This window comes from Ooceraea biroi, chromosome 14 (assembly GCF_003672135.1).
Source record: "Ooceraea biroi isolate clonal line C1 chromosome 14, Obir_v5.4, whole genome shotgun sequence".
NCBI lineage: Eukaryota > Metazoa > Arthropoda > Insecta > Hymenoptera > Formicidae > Ooceraea > Ooceraea biroi.
In genome coordinates this window covers 7,026,712-7,047,307 of record NC_039519.1, presented here as the reverse complement: position 1 = coordinate 7,047,307, position 20,596 = coordinate 7,026,712, and the positions used below count along the sequence as shown (strand labels likewise).

General features: G+C 35.1%; 1 protein-coding gene across 2 annotated transcripts in view; it reads right to left on the bottom strand.

Annotated features, from left to right (window-relative positions):
* The window catches only part of LOC105282964 (monocarboxylate transporter 4), a 76,238-nt gene that overhangs the window by 21,015 nt on the left and 34,627 nt on the right, over positions 1–20,596 (bottom strand). Inside the window, exons 2-5 of one of the 2 annotated variants that reach the window (XM_026975134.1) lie at positions 15,661–16,102; positions 14,774–14,939; positions 10,742–10,849; positions 10,083–10,256 (exon numbers count right to left, since the gene is read on the bottom strand). In XM_026975134.1, the coding sequence (XP_026830935.1) occupies positions 10,083–10,256; positions 10,742–10,849; positions 14,774–14,939; positions 15,661–15,831 (619 nt within the window). In that variant the 5' untranslated portion in view covers positions 15,832–16,102. Of the gene's footprint in view, positions 1–10,082; positions 10,257–10,741; positions 10,850–14,773; positions 14,940–15,660; positions 16,103–20,596 lie in introns of those variants that run through there. The other variant, XM_026975135.1, reaches the window with a different exon arrangement.

Sequence of the window (20,596 nt, the reverse complement as noted above, 5' to 3'; positions counted from 1 at the left end):
TTTAAGCTGCTCTCTGGCAGTCAATATTTGTTTCTACTATGTCGGTAATAACAATTTCGTGGCGCTTATCTTTTTTTTGTGCACCTATATCTTCCTTGATGTATTTAAACACAAAATACAATAGTTATCACGCTTAGATCACCACCCTTCTCCCCGGAGTAACACTCTATAAAGCCTCTCTGTGATAATGCGGCGTGAACTGAAGATATCGACAATGCACGTATATTGTTCATTGCTGTGGCGGCACCCGGTTTGACGCTAATTACTGAAGCATTGTCAATACTTCGGTCTCTCGACACTAGAATATTGATGGTCTGAGAGGCGCCTTATGGTAGGCGTTTGCCATCATCGTTCGAACCACTAACTTCGACAGGGAACGAAGAAGTGGATAACTTTTGCGAAACTAGGTCTATCTCCGGTTGGGGGGTACATATCCCCATAGCGTGGCTCTCTCTCTCTTCTCTCTCTCTCTCTCTACGTGCATCAGCCAGCGATGCATCGCCATGCACAGTATATCACATGAGAAAGAGATCCCAGAAGCTTCCCGGCCGCCTTACGTCTTTCTGGCTTATATATCGACTCGCTGCACCCCAATCGGATGCCGAACGACAGACATCAGCCGGGAAGGATCACCGGGAAGCAACATGTCGCGAGCTCTCGCCGTTTAGGCTGCCATATGCACTGCTCCGATGTCATATCGCATCTATCACTATGGATTTATCCATGTTGGTTCCATGATGAATAATTCTACTGTCATGGGAACAAACTGAAGACACATCCTTTAACAGAATTGAAGTATAAATAGGAAAATACTTGTATAATAATTCTTTAACAAATATTCTTTCCCTCTCTCTTTCTCTTCTGTTATTCTCTTCTTAATAAATTATACATATTTAGGAAATTGTGATTTTAGAAAGAGAATTTTTTCTCTCCCTGTTTTTATTTATTATGTTAATTGATAAAGATTGGATGCGTCGACACTTACATATGCAATCATAATCATAAACTTTTTAATATTATTTTGGCTCTATTAATATTTGAATAAATTTTATATATAAAATTTCAACCATTTATTTCTTTTTATATGTATTGGATTGACCAGAAGGTCCATACGGATTTCCCAACAGATGTCGATCACTTCAACCAAACATGTCCCAACTTCAGTACAACTTGTCAAGTATGTGGACGTTCCAAAAGGTGACAACTTCAGCACACATTTATTGAGTAAAGCGATCGCAATCGTGTAAACACGAGCGTTTTAACAGCAGTTTGAAAATGGAAGGAAATAACGCGCTTTTCTGGTGCATAATGCCATTTTACTATCGATAAAGATAAAAATGCGAGGCAAATTAAACAAAAGATGAATGCGCTGTGTATGGACAGAACATATTATTAACAAACGGAAATGTGCCAGGAATGCTTTGCGAAGTTTCGTGCAGGAGAATTGAATCTTGAAGACGCTTCTCCTTTCAATCGGCTAGTTACTACGGATGTCGACCAAATCACGACTGTAATTGATGCGGACCGGCAAATCACTACTCGCAGAGGAAGATCGTAGAGAAACTCAACATTCGCCACTATTCCCGAACACACGCAAAAGCTGAGATTGATAAAGAAGCTGGATATTTGGGTGCCGCATTAGTTGAAAAAAAATATAATGGACACATTTCCATCTGTGTTTCATTGCCGAAAAGGAGTAAAAATGATTTTTTAAAAGATTGGTTGGACGGATGAGGACAATTATTCGCTTGCAATAACATAGTGCAAAATAGGTCGTAGGGTAAGCAAGGAAACTATTAAGGTACCATTAATATACCACAGGCCGATCTGCATGCTCTGCATTTAGTGTGATTGGAAGAGACCCATTCATTAAGAGTTTCTACCGAATAACCAAACAATTAATTCGGACAAATACTGTCCCCAATTGGCTCAATTAAAGGCAACAATCGATGAGAAGCGTCCAGAATTGGTCGATAGAAAGGGTGTTACGTTCTAACACGATAACGCTAGACCACACGTTTCTTTACAGAGCCAGCAAAAATTATTGCAACTTGGCTGGAATCTTGCCTCATTCATCGTATTTTCCCGATCTTGCACCATCAGTGTGTGATTTTCACTTATTCCGGTCGCTTATTCCAGTTATTTCCACTTATATTTCGTATTCTTTAGAGGACTTCAAAAATCATCTGGTTCAGTTCCTCGCCAATAAAAATCAAATATTCTATCAAAGTGATATAATGCAGTTAGCTAAGAAATGGCGATGGAAGTTATCGAAAAACATGATGCATATTTGGTTCAATAAACATAATTCTTAATACAAAGTTTTGCGTCTGAATGTTTTTAAAATCCGCACACGGACTTTTCAATCAAATCAATATATATATATGTGTGTGTGTGTGTGTGTGTACACACACACACACACTGATTGCAAGCAAGTTGTATGCTACGTGTACACAAGGAGTTAGAAAGACAGACCTCTTCGAGAACGAAGGTAGATCGGACGAAATCATAGGATAGAAATAGTTTCATTAAAATATCGTAGCGTAATGGAAGCTTGAATTATTCATGCTTATCATAGAACATCACGTTAACAAGCATGACGTTGAAGTGACAAATTACGTTATTAGATTCCATAATAAACATTATAAGAGATGAAAATAAGATATTATTGAGGAAAAATGAAATTTTTCGATAATGATTAATAAACTGATAAATTTGTATTTAATTAAAGAATCTAATTATACTATTATAATTATTATAATTAAAGAATATAATTAAAAACATTTTTTAAGTACAGTAAACAGTTTTTTAAAATCTTATCAAATTTAATGAGGACTAATAAAATTTAAAAATTTAAAAAGTACTGTTATTTGTTGTTGTTTAAAAAACATATTTGTTGTTAAAAACATATAACGCATAAAATAAAATTCTTTTCATTATTTATGTGCGGTTAAACCATTATTGCATGCATCAATTATAAATGAGTTGTTATCATGTTTCAAGAAATTAATAAATTTTGCAGATTACAATAAAATAACTTTGTCTTTCTGGCTCGCTCTTTCGTTATGCGTTCGTTATGACGATAATGAAGTGTCTTTTACTGATAATTCGAAAATCTTTGTTAATTCCTAGTTTCTCTCTCATTTCCTCACTCTCCAATCCGCTCTCTATCCTTCTCCGCTTTCTCGTTCCGATGCTCTGTCTTACTTGGAAACAGTGTTGTTGGAGCAACTCGCTTCCAAACAGGAGATGAGCAATTTTCCACTCCTGAGCGCAATGCTGTGTATATCGCTAGTTCTGAGCAAGCTTGACGTTGTCGTTCAGGGTGGCAGGTAAAGCGACACAAAGTCTAATATCATTTCATGATTGTAGAGTTAATCCTAAACTAGTATGACGTGTGGGGTATAGGACTTGGCAAAAGGAACTTTAAACGATCCTATACGTTAAACTAACTATGTCAAATCTATAATGTTATGGTTAAAAGTCTTCACTTTCCCAATTGTTTTTATTTCATTTGGTGATATACTAAAATATCTGTATATTTTACCCACCTAATAAAAAATTATTTAGAACAAATTATGTGTCCCTCGAAACCATGCAAGTTTGGTCTGACACATTTTTTTCTATCACCAATAACAGCCGAGATATTCAGGTGGCCTCTTTTAGGTGCCTCACCTGTATACTAAGAAATGTTAAAATTAATTTTTAATATCTTTTGTGCGCTTGCACGCATGTAATTATATCAATTATTTTACATGTTCTTTCCATTGCATTAAAAAATTACCACAGACACGAGAGAAATATAAAAATACTGTACAAACTTTAATTCTAATTATTTAAGCTTGTGTTGTAAAAACATTGTAAAAATTGGCTAACATCCATTTACTAGAACGCAATAAGGTCTGTTCTTCTTTTACGAGTGCTTTGTTGCGGTCGTTGCACCTAGAATGAAACAAGTATTGAAGACAAGAAAGAGAGAAAATAACATTTTAGAGAGTGCAGAAAGTGCACAAATAAAAAAAACAAGTGTTATTTTCACAACAACAGAGCTAGTAGAAAGGAACTAAGTCTATGTAACAAGATCGAAAAGTTTTCATACATTTTTACTATTTTTTCTTTGACTTTGCATCTTAAATTAAAGAACATAAAATGTCGTGAAAGTATCGTTATTAAAATACTATTTTAATCAGCTTTATACCAAAAGATAAAAGAGTTTTTAATGGCTGGATTAATGACTGACTTTATCAATTCTCTTAAAATCTTTGCCTCACCAACGATTAATAATCATGGATCGCCGATGGCGAATAATCAGACTCAAATTTGGAAAGCCATTAACGATTTAACGGACATTATCCGTCTACAGGGGATCGATCATGTAATTTCGAGTGAAACGTTTCACTTTTCACTTTCCACTTTATTTATTTATTCCACTTTATTATCCCTTTCGTGTGAACTGTTTCAGTATTTACGCGATTACGTAACTCTGTTCGTGGAAAAGTACAATCCCTAAGGGAGTGTCTTTCTCACCGTTTTCTTAAAAAACTATACAATATTGAATATTTTGATGCGAAAATACGTGAAACTTTTCACTTTTCACTTTTCATCCTAGGGAAAAAGTTACGTGATCGCTGCCCAAGAAGATTGAAGTGAAATCAAGGCTTCACTGCTCGTAACATCGCTTTTCCACGGCTTACGTGATACAGCAAGTTGCGTAATCCGAACTGATTAAAGCAAGGCCGTACTCGGATTATCGAGATTTTCAGTGTACTGGATTCTAAGTAATCGACCACGTGTATAAGAAATTAGAATTAATTAACCATTAACTTGATAGAGTTGTTACAATAAAATTTTCACAGTCATGTGCATAGTGGCAAAAGGATTGTTCGCTTCAATTTATCGTTTTACTGTTTTTATAAAATTATACTTTTAAACTCTGTTATTCTCTCTCTCTCTCTCAGTTTTATTATATAAACTTATTTCTTCAAATATGATATTTTGTAATTTCATATTTCGCAATTCTATTTAAATGATAAATTATAATAAACAAAGACAGATAACTGTGTAAAATAAAGTTCTTTTTTAAACAAGAACATCTTAATTTTCCCCAGACATTTTTTAAAAATCAATTCCACTTTATACGAATTTTATCCGAGCTTTTTTCCTTTATTAACATTTTTTTACTGTAATAATTGTGGTAGTTTTAATTTTCTAAAATATTTTCTATTGCAACGTTTTATCAGATTACAAATTTCCACTCGTTCGCAACGACTACAGAAAATTCTTCAGCATTTTACATTATATTAATGCTTTCATCAGACCCAAGTGTCACGCGATAAACTTAAATCTAGCGTCTAGCATGCCTTCTAGGCATCTTTAATGTCACTTGACCAAATCTACTGTCTTTCATATGGAAGCGCTGTTTCCTTCCCAAACTCGGTAGTCTTCTGTGTCATACGAGGCTCGAAGTGAAAAAGCGGAATCACCTGCTTGTAGCGGTGCCACGCGTGCCATGGCACGTTAATCGTGCTTTGGCGAAAAGCTCGAGGGACGCGACTCGCGGACAGCGGTTGGTTCGTGCCGCAAGTTGAAATATAACCACCGGACAAACCCCCGGGACAAACCAGGATCTCCCCCAACTCCACTCGTGCCTGGTGGCCGAGGAGCCACGGTGTGGGAATCACGTGGGGTCGATCGACAAATAACACGGTCACTGGTCGTATCGTGCAAACGTACAAAGACGAATATGTACAGGTTCACGTTCAGAGTTGGCCTCCGTCATGACTCTGGTCTCGTGAACGCAGCCTAAAGGGGCAGCTAAAGGGGAAACTCCAGAGCGAGATCAATACTCATTGTCAATACACCCGGACGAGATTATTGAACGCGACAAATATTGGGAAATTGTCGATATGAAAGTTATTAATAAGACGGCACGATGGGGATCCCGTAGAGGGATCAGAATGTTTTTCATGACGGAGCTAAGTAGCGATAACATGAATGATCGGTTTATTGATGGGGTTTAGTGGATTTCCGTGAAACGACGCGTCATTTTGCTCGCAAGCATGGTCTGGCGATATCGACGGTTAAATTCTCACGATAAATTTGCCTCGACTTATTCCATTGCGCTTTCCGAATTGTAAGATATTTCCCGCTCGTCGAGGAACATGAGTGAGCAAAAATCGAGACAGTACTGGATTCCGAAAAATGGGCGATCTTGTTCTCGCGATGTCGTCGGGGTTGAGCGCTAAGTTTGACAAGTTTGGTTCCGCGATTTCATCTATGAGTGTGAAATGCACGTTATAGTTTGTTAGATCTCTCTCCGCCCAAAATTCTTTTTTTTATTCAATATTTTTTTTCTGTGGTATTTTCGATAAAACGTCATGCATGGCTTTCGTATGCTATCAACCTTTCATTTTCTGAAAAAGGTGACAAAAACAATGGATGTCCAGTATTCAAAATCAATACCTGTATAATCAATACCTGTGTCACACACGCGAGATTGTTACGTCCGTTACTCGCATTGATCATTTTATAATTAACGATTATCAATTTGCTCAATGACCTTTATTTATCAGCTTCCTCGTTAATCTTATTATACACCCTATCTTTATAATTTTATACACGTATATATAAAATTTAATTGCAAGATAATTGTAACTTAAAGTTAGCTCTTTGTTGTAATATATAATTATAATATTATAATAGTTTTACTGACTACAAAAATACCTTTTAGTACCCTTTTAGTAGATTTTTATATCCTCCTGATCTCTCTCTCTTTTTTTCTCTCTGTCTCTCTTTCTTAAATAATTAAAACAGCTAAACGCGTAAATAATTATTAATATTACAATATGCATATGCAATGCACATATCACCATTTTTCTATTTATATATTTTCATTTATACGCAGGATATTTCGAGCATGTACACGTGTACCATTAAAAAAACCAGGAAGCTCGTCTCTAAGTACGCAATCGATACATAAAACTTTTTAATTACTTTAAGGTCGAGCAAAATGTCATGTCAAGAGGAAAGACCTTTCACTTTTATTCTACACACATTCCCCTATATATATACACATATATGCATATATAATGTAAACTTCTCGTCCATCGATCGAGCTCAGCCCGCGGTAGAGTTTGCCGTTTAACCTTTAATCGAATAACGTGTAAATTAAGCGCTCCTTAACACTCCACTGGCTAGGAAAATAAGTCGCAATAACAAGATTAATCCTTCCTGACACTCGTTTTACCTGCAGGGCAGATCAACTATTTTTGGTTGCGAAAACTCAATAAGCAAAATGTTCTATTCTTCTATTCAGTTTTCCGAATTGTTTCGCTACTGCTTTTGTTATATGAAATTTTAATTATTACATAAAAAATAACGTTACTATAAATAAAATTCTAATTATATAAGTAATATTATAATAAATTTAATAAAACAAAATTAATTTCGATACAAGGTATCTTGTTGATTTTATTATAATAACACAGTGAGAAAATCGATTGTGTCAACAATGTCTATTTAAAAATCGGAGTTTGAGCATTTTATTTGTTTAATGCCCAACATCGAATAAAATATCAGCCCTATAGTGTCTCGTTATAAGCAAGCAAACAATTATAATAATCTTTTTTAATTTTTCGAATGTATTGTTATATTACACATTTTATTATTGCATTCTTTCTTTTTATTTTTTTGTTCACATGATGGTATGCCCGTCAATATATTGCATTCATATCAGTACAACAGATACTATCGTTCTGATAAGCTTGATTGGGATAATACTCAATAAAATAATCTGTGCAAATCGGATCGACATAAAACACAAGCATATTATTGATTATGCTATGACGTCAGATTGCACAAAATTCTTGTTATCTAAATGTATTAAAAACTTATTTTATAGACTGATAACGTATAATGTAATACTGTAAAGTAGTAAAGCAGCAGTATAATGCAGAATATAATGCAAATTGTGAAGGATAAAGGATTGAGATAGTTATGATATCGTATTACAAGAAACTTCTCTAATGTAATCTCTCCAAAGTAAATTTATGTAAAGACGTATCTGTGCGCATTAATATTAATGCGGTATTCGAGCGCGCAAAACATTATTATTGTCATAGAATCCTTTGTAGAGTTAAACTTATTGTTCGTTGACACGAACAAAAGACAAAGCCTAGAGTATCTAAGGATTCATATCAAAATAATTATTACTAGACGACTTTAAGACTTTATGTACTTACTAAGAAATACCGGTCTTTCTAGCGTAATAATAAGCAACTAATTAATAATGACAAACTCAAGCTGCTAATTTTACCAAGCTGATAAAATGGACCTTCATAGGTATGCAAATTTATTTATATAACTTTGTGTTTTATACTAAAAATCATTCTTCCGTTCTTCGGTACAAGCTTTATGGTCGATAATTCCATAACGCACCAACGGAATTGTGATTGCTAAACTGTGAATTTATAAAGGGCAGATTTATTCGCGATAAATATAAATCCACACAGACGCTCTGACGTTAGCACAAGAGAAATGTCGACAAAATGACAAAAAGCGATAATACAATCTGCCGACGTAAATCGAAAAATACAAAATAAACTTGAAAGTGCATTATAAATAAATAAAATTACATTTCCACCAATATACGATAGGTCACGTACAGAATATATATGTAATGGCGAAATAAAAATATAAATTAAAATGCATTGTTTCGGGGAATCGAGCTCACAATCGGATAAGTATTTTCACAATGAGTTACTCTTTTGATAAATTATTTTCCCAGTTTTATTGCAAATTCTTTTCATAAATAATAAAATTTCATAAATTCACAGAGCAAGAAAGATACACAGAACACAATCAGCAAACTATTTAATATTAATTAGTCTTGATAAATGAAACGTCAAATGTAACGGTATTCCTCATTTTTCAGTTAATTACACATCACTTTTGCCTCGACAAAAGTTTTATTTTAAATTTAATTTGCGTTGAAGGTAAAAGATAAATGTTTTGAATTAACTATGGTCCGAAGAACATGTTGACTTAAAATTATATGAAAAATGCAACTTGCTACTTATTTATAGTTTCATTTTTTATGTACTGCATTCACCATCTGCGCTTAGAAAAACGGTACGACGTGAGTTATCGCGAGTCGTAATTTGTTGCTTCAACCTGCCGTAAAATACGTCGTCGCAATCTAAGAAATAGAACTTTAATATACACGTTAGAGTTCGGAAACTGTGCGAGGCAGTGTGCATCGAGCAGAAAACGCTCCGTGCATTTCGCGATATATCGGTATAGAAACGAGTGTAAAAGCAACCTGGCAAGAAAGTAAAATATTAATGAGTGCGAGTGCGGAATCGTTGAAAGCACTGGAAAACGTTTTCGTCCTACATAGGAACGCATAGACGGAAATAGAATAGAAGTCTGCTTAAAAAAAAAAATCAAATCATTTTGACAAATAATCATTTTTTTATAGATGTACAAAATAATAGTTTTGGAGAAATTCTCCACTATTTTTCCATATAACACAAAAATGAACAAAATCATTCGTAATGTTTCGATATTTGTTTGCGTTTTTCCGGATTAAAAATTGTTTTAAAAAATTTAATATTTTTCATGTCACTTGGATAATATTATAATCTCATACTGCGAAAAGATTTTATTAAAATTTGATGCAAATAGATTTTTATATCTAGATATCACATAATGTAATATATACTACCAGAATATTTTGATGTTTCGATATTTAAAACAATCAATGTTTTTCTTAATAAGTTCAACAAGTATTCAATACATTATTTAATCAAATTTCTATATAAACTGTGTAAACAAATTTGATACGTTTTATTTTACCCATTTCCTAATAATTATCTGAGATCTAAACACCGCGGTTTTAAAGTACTGTCATTAACGTTTACAAGATGCTAAGATATAACAAAATTATGAAACAATCTGATCTTTTTAATAGCAGGAATTAATCTCGCTCTTTATTAAGCGGCAAGTGGCACGAAAATGAATGTGCATGCCTAATATATATTAAGAGAATAATATCACGAGATCAATAGAGGTGCTTGACATACCTATGTCCATCAAGTGGTGCTCACCAAGATGCCGCGCGGCGTAAAGGTGAAGTAATCCGAAGGCGAGTTGCATCCCGGTGGTGAGCAACAGGGCGAGGAAACCAGCAGCGCAAACCAACCAGCCCCAGCCACCCTCCGGATAGAAATGCGTCCGCATACCAGTAACGTCTATACCTGGCGAAAAACATTATTCCTCTGTATAGTTTAGCAATAATCGCGAAATCGCCTTTTATTTCCGATATCATGGATAATTCAGTATCTCGCGACAGATGCGGATTTCGTACTTTTATGTGAGTGTTTTGATCAAGAAAAGAGATTTCCAGCGTATGAATGAAGAACTTGGAAGCAAAATAGATGAATCCTGTTTTTTTTGTTTTTTAGAAGATATCTGAACATTATGATTTTGTTCATTTCTTTGCTATGTGTGAAAAATAGTGAAGAACTTCTCCAAAACCATTAATATTAAGGTTACTTAGGAATGTGTACAATCGTTTTGTCATATTACTTGTAACAAATATCTAACAAGTATTTATCATGCTTGAATTTATTAATGTAAAATTATATAACGGAAATGCAGCAAGAGACTGCATCAAATACTCGAATATGTAATTTCGTCGAAGGAAGCAGGAGAACGGAAGGCAAAATGTTATACTGTATACCTGTGCGACGAAACGCTGGTACGCAGCGGTGTAGATTGTGTAAGTCGCCTGGAACCCAGTTCGTATTTCCCATGCTTTCATCGGCGTCCATGTAACGTAGACGCGTGTCTGGAAGAAGCCGTAAATCGATCGTGAACAACTTATTCATGTTGCCGCATAGGTATTCCAATTATTCTACCACTTTCCTCGAAATTAGACAAAATTATAATTACACGCATTCTTACAAAATAACATGTCTTGAGGGACAGCAATGTAGGATGTGGGTTTTATTAAATGTCGTCGCTGCTGCGCGAACAAAAGCTCCTACGCTGAGTCGAAACGTATAATTCTGGGGGCAATACCTTTCGCGAGGGCATCGAATTTTTCGTTTTTCCGCACAATACAGCGGCTTACAACTGTTGAGTGTTCACAACGACGACCCCCGCGGTTAGCAACGACGGCGTGTACATGCGACAGTGTGCGAGATGGGTAAGAAACGAGTTGAAAGAAACGATGTGAAGGAAGGAAGAAAGGAAGTGGAGGCGAGGGCTAGGTAAATGCACTTTTGAAAGGGCCAAGGTGGTGAGTAGAAAGGTACCGCCGCGTAGTGGAGTTGGAGGGCGACTTACAAGAGAGAGAGAAAGAAGGAGGGTTTAATGATCGCGAAACAGAAGCGGCCCAGCTTCATCTCGCACGTAGTAAAGTCGTCAATTCAAGTTCGGTCCCGATCGTTTTTCGCCATAAAAAAAGAGTACCTAACTGAATTATGGCTAATGCATACGAGCTGCTGGTGGTCGCGTCGTAGCTAGTAGAAACTTTTCCATTAGCAGCGTTAAATGTTAAATACACGAGAGTATTATATTGCCATACACCCTGGCGTATAATTTAATCCGAGTGCAACTGCAGTTGTTTAAAATTGCAGTATCTGGTAGCCGATTTCAACGATATCGATCTGATAAGTTTGATCACAGTTTAATTGATTTCTGGGTTTCCTTGAACATGAAAGATTAATATAGTGCTTTCTTAAGTACTTTTAATTATGTCAAACTCGATTTTCCTGTTTTTCTATTTTTTTTTTCCTTTTTTTTTTCCTTTCCTCAACAAGTTCGTTGCCATATCTCACAAAGTTTACTTGCATGCTATTGTTTATTTTACACTTTCATTCACACGATTAAAATCTTCGTAAATCATACAATCATTTGATATAAGTAATGGATTATCCTGCAACTGTGTCGGTATGAGTAAAACTGCTTTTACTAATTCAATTTAATCCCGGCAATTAACATAAATGGATAAGTTTCTAGCAAGCCCTGTTGCTCATTAACGGCGCGTGAAACTATTTAGAGGAGAATGTAAGGTACTACTGCGTTTCATTGTCAACGTCGTTGTCCAGAGGCGTCATGCGTCCGCTTTTAGAGAAGTAAATTAGTAGCAGCGAGGACGAAATATTCTTCGTTATCCAGTGTGTAATGAAAATAAGGAATGCAAGGAACCCGGAATAAGGAATGTTTTAACGCGGCGGGCAGAGAAAAAAGATGAGGGGATATTTTAATAAAAATGATGTGAGACATAGAAATTGTCGAGGGTGATTCCAGGTGCTGAGGGCGAAATTGCCGCGAGACGAGTTACGAGAGACATCCTCGGGATGCCGGGAAAGATGCGGCACGTTCGCATGAAAGTAAAGAAAATGAGAAATGCGAACGTGCCGCATCCTTACTGAAATCACGATCGCGTTGCCGCGAAACAATTGAAGCGAAATGTCTCAAATTTCTTGGAAATTTGAGAATATCGAGATTGCGCGGCGATTGCGAGAAATTGCACAAATGTGCAGAACTTGTAATAATATAAAAAAGTTCCTGTGTACGGGTATTGCAAATATAAGCAGCTTGTATCGAGCGAATATTTTCGCTTACGGTCATATCAAATTTTTCAAAGTTCTTATCATTACCGTACGCAATAGTATCAAGCATCTTGTAGCATGTAATAATTAACAAAATTTTATTCATCATTATATTTACTACTGTATGAGTTTATAATCTTCAAAAAGTCTAGTGTAAAGCTATTAATATATATTGCATATATTTCGCCATTTATATTAATCGATAAGTAAAAAAATGCCCATTTTGTTTTGTTACTGTTTATCAAGAGACACGGTAATAATAGCCGAATTGTCAAATTTTCAAAATTGTCAAAATTATACTGACTAGTGTCAGTTTGATCTCCCGGAACGAGATCCAAATAAATAATGCCGCTCGAATCATAGAAACAGAAAAACTTTATCTTTTCTTCACGCGATAGGACAAGTTTCAAAGACGTGTTCTGGACTTCTTTAAGTTTGTTACCGAAAAACAACATCTCATGTCCAACCACCTGGACCTTGTGTACTCGTTTCAATGATGTCGATACAATGATCACAACATGCCTGCCTTTGTTCTCTTGGTTGCTTACGTGACACAAATCGGTTATAGAGCTCTACCTTTGGAGTTTCGACCAACGAACGATCAATTGTTGCAGCTAATTTGCCAAATTGCGCGGCAAGCATTAAAAACGTCCCATTCGGATTATCAGTAATATATTTTCGCATTTCGAATTTGAGCGTTACGTTCTCGAGGCACAAATAATATTTTGCCACAAACCAAGACAAATAGTGATATTTACCACTAGCAGAGCGAGACAAAATGAGTAGCGTCTGTCGCGCGATTGACAGTTTTGAGGGATACCATTTGCTTCGGAATATATATGACTAGCGTTGAGCGAGCAGAGATTCTGAAAACCGAAACCGAGTGCGAGCGTCTTGTATAAGAGAACTGAAATATATGTATATCCATTCTTTTTCAAAGTGACATGCTTATTTTTGCCGGTGTCTATGTGCGATTTTTCCATTCCATCCCGAAAATAACTGCTTATACGTATAAAATATCCGTACAGAATTTACTTTTTTTTAAATACTTTTTAATGGAAAAAAGCTTGGCACTGCTGGATTAACTGTGACATAAATTTAATACAAATTAAAAGAAAATAAATAAATCAAAATAAAATACATATCGCCATGTATCATAGAAGATAATATGACTATATTATTTTCTTAACATTTTCTTTATTATCATAGATGTGATGCTGCAGTTTCTTCAAACAAAAGAAATACGGCAGAGTACGCTTTCAATTCAGACTACACTCAGATTTACCTTTGTTTGCCAAGATTGAAAACCAATGGGCCTGACCTACATTCTTGATAGGTACTCTTTTTCTCAGTGATACATTAAGTTCGAAATTTTACGTTACCTCTTTGACAATTTTAAGTAAAACTGATTCTTATTCTTTGATATCTGTATATGTGTACGATCCTCTATATAATCCTCTATAATCTTTCCATCTACTTCTTTTGACTTCTGCTTTCGTATAGAAGTGGAAGAAACAATACCCGAGCAACAATTTTCGCAATTTTACGAAAATTCTAAAATTGTTTTATTTTCTACAAAGATGTGTACGTATTTTCGTACAAAAATTATAAAGATGAAATAATTTATTAAAAATTGTACGCAATATTAGTGCAAGTAAATTATATCGTATGAAGAAAATTTTATTAAAAATGTGTTTCTCTTTCTTTCCAAAACCTATTGCAACACTATTGTATGTAACAACTTCTGCTATCATAGTACAAATATCATAGTACAAGAAATTGGATATACTATTTAAATTATTATTACGAACTTGCACGTCGGATATCATGTGTCAATTTAGATAAATTTAAATTAATTTGGTTTATTTAATTAAAATACATTTAATTAAATGTCTAAATATCATAAATCTAATATCATTTTCATAAACGCAGAATAATATCGTATAATATGCATTAAATTTGAACTTAATATATGCTACATATAATAGTATTTAATGTTTACTGTTAAAATAATGAAAACTGTACGCACACATGCACAGAAAGAGAGGAGGGAAACAGGATGTGGCCCGTAACTAAACTATCTTGCATAACAGTCCAATATCAGGGATCAACACTATTTGGAATTTACCCGTACTAACTGAAAGTAAACTCACCACCGTGATATGAACTCCCACGGTGCGGCGTATACGTGCCATTTTGTCCTTCCATGCAATGAGTTGGTGTATAGTACTGCATGGGATGTTGTATGTAATTATTGGGGGTGCTGGGTATATGTACCGGATGACAATGTATGCATCTTCGTGGTGTCTCGGGCGGAACCTGCAAGCAAGATAAATTTCTAATGCTCTTGAGGGCAACAGGAAGAGCAAGAAAGACAGACAGACAGACAGACACGCACAGAGAGAAAGAGAGAGAGAGACGGAGAATACGATATAGAGGAATTCGCATAGACAGTCATCCGTGTTCATTATTGTCACGAAATATCGCTGTAGGTTGACGTTGCCATGTGATATTGCACAAATTGTCTGTCACTTAAACAGTAATATAACTTGCGTGGATCGTATACGAAAAGTAAATGTGAAAAAATTATACTTTAAGATATGCTATATAACTCAGGAAAAATGCAAAGTTTAAAAAATTGTTATATTTTATTTTTTATACTCATATGCAAAAATAAAACTGTAGTTTTGAAAATAAGAATATAAAAATAACTCAAATTGGAGGCATGATTCGAAGAATGCAAACAAAAAGAAAAATATACTAACATTTTGAAATGCTTTTTTGCCTTTAATGCTAAAAGCGTATAATAATAAATTTCAAAATTGTAACAATGTCATTCATGAGAATACTAGTTAAATTTAACTGAGACAAATTTTGCACTTTGAACTTTTTGTTTCAGAAAAGAACAGAAAATCGTACTTTAGTAAACATTTAAAGACTGCTAAATAATTTTGAAATTTAGGTAATGCAAATTCACAAAGTAATTCAGCCGCGATACAATCAGCGGAAATAATAACGATCGGTCAGTTTTATCGCTCACCTGCATGGAATGTTGTGAACGCAACGATCTTATCGAACCAGTCGGGTGCAAGGATGGCACGCTACCGCCAAAGCTCATGGCCGAATTTCTGCATCCTCCCGGGGTGGACCATCCCCCGCGTACACTAGCTGTAGTCCACCCCATTCCGCCTCCGCAATCATCCACCAGCATCTTCAGAGTGGATGAACACGCCGCATTTTATGTTTCCCACATTGCCCGACGTCAACGATCACTTCGATTCGCTCGATGTAACTTATTCATGTCACGTTACCCCCGGCGAGGTCCAGCGAAAATTAAATTACATGTTCCTTCTGTACTGTCGCAGACTTGAATCGCCTCCGTTCAACTTCCGAGCTGGATAACGTTAAACGAGTCTCGTCAAACAGGGTGAGTTACGGTCGTTTGATGCGTTTGGAATTTCAGAAGTGTTCCTCATTTTGACCTGCAAGCAAAAAAAGAACGTTTTGATCAATATTTCTAATTAGTAATAATTGTATTTCATTTCTCTCTTATTGTAATCATATGCGCATTATTTGCGTCAAACGTGAACGTAATGCAGTAATTGCATGTTTCGTGATAGATTATATTGACACAGCGTATTACATATATGTAAAAAACACAATTACGATCTATATTTTAATTAAGATAATTTAATAAAAATTGATTTTATCAAAATCGATGTGATGTGCAACCAATATATTTCTACGTCAGGAATATGCTATGTTAAAAACCATTAATTAACTTTGCCTTCAATTACTTTTAGAAATTACGAATGAAATTGTGAAATGTGCACCCAAACGCATTCTCCGTTAAACTCATAATAGTCATTGTATTATACAGCATAAATGGGGATCATTACTATTAAATTTAATGGTTCCGTTATTATATATCAAAAGTCAGAAAACAAAGGATTACAAACGTAGATAAAGCATTATTAAATATCAAATATATGGATTAGGGGCAGAATTTGAACAAGTGCGATTTAAACACGGAAATTTATAGTGTGAATGTTTTATGCATGTATTCATCCGAGAAGAGTCGATGAGGATAAAATTGATATCGGATGCGTATCGGATGTGCACGCGCAAGTTATTTTGCTTCGAGGTATTGGCATATATGCCAAAAACACATTCCATTTCGTCGGCCGAATTCAATTAATTTCTGACCGTTTTGCAATTTCAACTATAACAATGAATTCTGCAGTTTTAGCAAAACTCTTTTCGGGTTTTTACAACTATATTACGCGTTCTATAAAACCTTTCAAAAATCTTTTAATTAAAACTGATAACCGCAGGTTTGTTACAACTGGAATAGTCATAACTAAGAACACAAGTTAAATAAAAACAAAGAAAACAAGTTAGAAATAAAATTACAATTTTACAATTAGAGGTTTCGGACAGTAGAAATAGGATGTTAAAGTGGTGCAATTCACTGAGATTTGTACGTGCTATATTATCGTTATATAATTATCCTGCGCAACTATATTTCCGAAAAGCAGAGCTTGCGAAGAAAATCTACTTCTAATCCGTTGTGAGAATTAAAGCTACCCGTGTACGCTCTTGCAATCTGGTGTAACACACTGCACAACCCTGGCTGCGCTTCTAACCACCCTAACTGCATTGATATTCACACGTTGCACTGCGGGCTCGTGTTGAATGTTTTTGAAACGTCCATAGCTAATTCTGAGCATGCACAATCTGATAACAGTGTCACATGGTGTCCTCGCTAATTATAACGCTACCTGCAATTTACAGCGTATATTAATATTATATATGCATACACCACATATGTTAGATTTGATATGTTCTCTTTATGTTGTGTTAAACAGGAGCTATCATAATATGCAGAACAGAAGATTCATTTGCTTTTTGTTATTTCAGTTTCTTGTTTCTTGTTTCTTGTTTACTACTACGTGTACACTGTTACTTCCCATAAATAATGATATGAAAATAGCAATTTAGAGAGAAATACAGTTTCTCGAGTGAAAAAATCAATTGCATTCACATTTATTTCTATATTCTTCCTATTGCAATAAATGACAATATCATGCTAAATGCACTTGTATCAAGATGAATACTATCATGCTGGATCTCAGCATTACACTATTTGTACTGTTATACGCGTACTATATCGAGCCTTCTGACGTTGCAATTTTTATCTCGCAAGATTTATGTTCTCCGTCGCATGCTACTGATCCTTCGGCTTGCCCTATCGCAAGCTCGATATCATAACCGGCATACAGTGAAGTCTCACAATAAGAATAACAGCGTTGGAAACAAACGGCAGATTTGTATTCGCTGCTGGCGTCCGGCATATATCCCAGTTTTCACGTCGACGAGAAAAGCATCGCCGGGAAAGGGGGAGAATTTACGCAATGGCCCTAAGAACGCCACGGCCATAAATCCTCTCACAAAGCGCTTTTTAATCGGCGCTTTTTAAACGGATGAAGCTCCAGAAACGCGCGACGCCTGCAACACGCGTCACTCGTTGCTTTTACAAAAAATTAAAAAAAAAATTAATTCGCGCAGCTATCAAATGTCCCTGACAATCCAATAAAACTGCAGTATTTTCTGGCGCAGTGCCGAAACATTATTTTATAATTCGACGTTAAAGTTTAAAACGTTAAAACGTATCTGTTATGTTTCTAATACTTCACATCTTTTTTCAATTTTCCTTATTTTTGCAAATGTGCATAAAGCAAGAAGAAGAAGAAGACAAATACGAACATAAATTTCTGTAGCTAATTTGGTTTTCATGAGTATATAATTCTTTCCGGTAGAAATATCTATGTATGTATGTATGTATGTATGTATATTCGTCCACGGAGAGTTAAACATAAATCAAATTCAGTTGATGAAATGACAATTGTACTGATTGCTATTAAGCAAATAAAATTTCAAATGGTTTTCAAAGTGGCGTTCTCTCGGCAATACAAACCGTATTTCGGGTTTCTGTATTGTCAATGCAATCAATAATTATTGCACATTTGTCGTTAATAATAATAAGAATTACAAGAATAAATCAGTGGATATAAATATATCAGCATTGCCAGATGCATTTCATTATCTCTCATGGTTGAATTACATTTACAATGTAATATAGAAAGGTTTTACATAAATATGTGCGGTTTAATAAAACAATTTAATGAAAATGAAAATATTATTATTACTCTTCTCATTTATTCGTTAAATTCTAGACATTATTTTAATAAATATTTTAAATAATTAAACTTGAATAAATTATCTCTGCACATTTAAATGTATCCTATATTATTGGAAAGATTAACACTGTACAGAGTTTTATGTAAGAAAATAATAAATTTAAATAGATAAATAAACATACGCAAATTTCCATTAATGCAACAAATTGAACGTATAAAATGAAAAGCACATTTTATTATGTCAGTCCATAATAATTATCAAGTGAAAGATAAATCACGCAGTAACATTAACCGTGTTCTAATTATACTGAAATATGTTTAAGGCTTACAACAATGGAAGGGCACCACACCCTTCATAAACATATTTTGGATTTTCACATGTCGGGGGAGAAGCTAATATCAAATAACAGTGTAATTAGCGGCAAATGAGCACGCGTAAAAGCGTACCGAGAAACAGGTTTGTCCCCAAACAAATATTGTGCCACTGTGTAATTATCGTTTATGCACGTAGTCACGAAATTAACCGGGCACGCGCAATTGCTTTATTGCATGGCCCATGCTTACATTGCCTCGTTGCCTTTGTCTGGTTCTTTCATGCCTGTAACAGCTGCAATCATGCATATTGATGGCACAACAATAATACGTTTTTCTCTCCCGGGATGTAACAAAGAAATAACAAATATTTTTGTTATTTCTTTGTGATTTCTTTTCCAAAAAATATCTATTATTACCTATATCTAAACAATACGTTGCTAAAAAATTTCTGAAATTCTTACTAAATGATATTAATGATAATATATAAATTCCAATCTCTTGGTCTAAAACAGATGCGTGATTTTGCTTGCAATTCTTATGTACAAATATACTAGATATAAATAAATATATATGTTAATGGTATTTTTTAATGTCACTATATACTATTAACGAAACTCATTAATCTAGTATCTGAAATTAAAGGGAGAAAAAGGATGTTTTGTCGACAGCTTACTGCTTAGTACATAAAATAACATTAAAATAGAATCATAATTAAAAGATAAAACTATCCAAAGAATGTTTAATATCGTGTCATTTCTCGCCCTTATTTCGGCGCGCTAAGGATCAAGACAGTCTGCAACCGGACTCGAAAGGATGCATGTTGACACATGGGATATCGAATTCCGGTCTAGCTAGGGCCAGACCGATAGAAAGCCCGCGGCGGTATGTAGGCGTGACAGCGGATGATAGAGCCGCAGGTAATCCTGCTAGATTGAATCCACCCCTAAGCTCGAGCGACCCACGCGGTGGATGATCGTGTAACCATCGCCGCCCACGGGCCGGGGACCAAGTCATCATCTCGCGCTCCGCTCCTCATATTCTCTCCCTAATTTCCTATGAAAACATTCCTGCAAGAGACGTGTGGGTGCAAACAAAAGATATCGCCATTACCGTCAAGTCCTTGTCCTGTTACTCAGGGAACATGGGGTTACCATCCGGATATACACCCAAATGGCAGTTGAGATGATGCCAAGACCACAGTGCTTCGCAACTCCGCAACTCGACGAGTTCTTTTTAAGAACGCGCGTTGACAGCTCTTTACGCGAAAAAAAGATTCTTTTTGTATTCCTATAATTTGTTCGTGCACAGATGTTACTCAAGATTAATTGAGCATTAAATAATTCTATTTTTTGATCCTCTTAGATCTGTATTATAGCTAAAAGTTTTTGGTTTGTTAAGAGTATATATAAATTTGGTATTTAGTTAATATATTACGTTAAATTTATACGCTGCACGCGCATT